We start from the raw sequence: 1,757 nt of genomic DNA, 5'->3' as shown, positions 1-1,757 counted from the left end.
GAACTTGACTGTAAAGAAGGAGGACCACAGAACTCTAGACGTCTCACATATGTTGAAGTATAAAAATCTTTTTTCCCCTTCATTTAACATGCAAATATTTTAAAATGAAATATTTAATGAAGCCAAATTAAATACAYGTGAAAGGTAAAACTTCATAATGCAGTATTTTAATTTTCAATTGATTATATGCAGAATTCTGATGCCAGAAAAATCATACAATGGATTGCGCAGATAAATAATTAAATAACAAGTTCTTAATWGTATTTCGGTTCAGGGATGTCCCCTAAGGGGGCGTGTCAGAAAAATAATTGATTTAGTCTTTTAGAAAACAAAGTTTGTTTTGAAAGTTAAAATATTTTGATTAGTGAAACACTACATGTAGAAGTCATATGTTCTCCAGTATTATGATTTGACTAAATAAAACGYTTGTTTTTCATCCTCTTTTTAAACTAAACATTAGTAAACATAGACTTAAGCTCCGCCCCTCAGCTGCTCCGGGTCCTCTGACCCGCTGTTGGTTAATGGGGCGTTGATTTCCGGTGTAAAGTGTTGTGTTTTTCAGGTTGTGTTTGTGTATGTGTGTATGTGAGAGCTGTGTAGTGTGAGTGTGTGTTTGTAAACGTGCACAGCTCGGATACAGTCACCGCTTTGCACCGCGGGGCAGCCTCCGTGTGTTCCTACATGCACGTTTACCGTTSCGGCTCCGCAGCCGTTGTCCCCCAGCGATGACCGAAAGCCCCGCGACCAAAGCCGCCAACGGGGAAGTAGCAGCGGGTCTGCATGCGAAGAACGGACTGAGACCGGACAGGAACGGCTTCTCGAAGAGCCTCCTCTGCTGCCACGAGTGGCCGCCCAAGACGAATCACGGACAGCGGCAGGACGAGGAAGAGGTGAGGCCCGGGGATGGAACCGGGAGGAGAGGGTGATGTAGCCCGGGAAACGTTCGCCACAGAGTGGACCCGGAAACTGGCGGACAGCGCTACCTTCCCTAACGTAAACGTTGGTGTTCTCATTTAAATTCGTCACGATAGCAACTATCTGAGCTGTTTTCTGCAGTTTGCAGGCATCAAGTTCTTACGACTCTGGCGCCAAACTCCACACTAAAAAGACTTGATTAAAAYATTTTTAACTTTGTTCATCCTGTACACTTGTAGAAAAAAACAWGAARYCAGMTGMTTTTAACTTTTTAAATACTTAGCTKTCATTCGGCATAATAATATTTACATTTAAGCTGCTACAAACCGGATGTTTTTCTCTCCATGCCTTCTCTGCACTTTTTAAGGGGAGGTTTTTGAGGGCGGCTGCCACAATCTGAATCGACACTGTGCTCATTTTTAATCCGGATTAGTTCTGCATATGTGAGCCGAATTTAAGMCGAGCTATTGCAAAACAACGAGATTTTAAACAAGTTTATAAACTGGCRTGAGTAAACGTATAATATGCCTAGTTTATTAAGTAGCAACACTTCAGAACCAGTTCATCCTCAAGTTGTTTACATTTTTTCTGCCAGTGAAATGTTAAATAAAGGTCCAAACTGTAGAATCTAACATAAACAAAGATTATCCTGAACTGTCAAACTGTGTATATTTTATGTATGTTTCCAGATGAAATGATTATTCTGAAATGTGGGTCTGCACTCAATGTAAACAAAACACTTTTTTTTCTGCATGAGCTTGAATGTGACTCATCCCATCAAAATGAGGACTAAATTAAATTTGGTCAAAGGAATGAGGAATTTATTTATTTATGTATTGTTT

The 1,757-nt window shown here is 40.4% G+C and overlaps 1 protein-coding gene across 1 annotated transcript in view; it reads left to right on the top strand.

The window, feature by feature from the left end:
* Positions 1–547: 547 nt before the first annotated feature.
* Positions 548–1,757, top strand: part of LOC106521256 (serine palmitoyltransferase 2) — a gene marked incomplete in the record, with an annotated part of 32,337 nt that continues 31,127 nt past the window's right edge. Inside the window, 1 exon segment of the mRNA XM_014013758.1 lies at positions 548–890. Within this exon segment, the coding sequence (XP_013869212.1) occupies positions 726–890 (165 nt within the window).

Source organism: Austrofundulus limnaeus, unplaced genomic scaffold, assembly GCF_001266775.1.
Source record: "Austrofundulus limnaeus strain Quisiro unplaced genomic scaffold, Austrofundulus_limnaeus-1.0 Scaffold105, whole genome shotgun sequence".
NCBI classification, from domain to species: Eukaryota; Metazoa; Chordata; class Actinopteri; order Cyprinodontiformes; family Rivulidae; genus Austrofundulus; species Austrofundulus limnaeus.
Note: the sequence above shows the minus strand (reverse complement) of the source record. Positions and strands in the feature narration are given on the sequence as shown.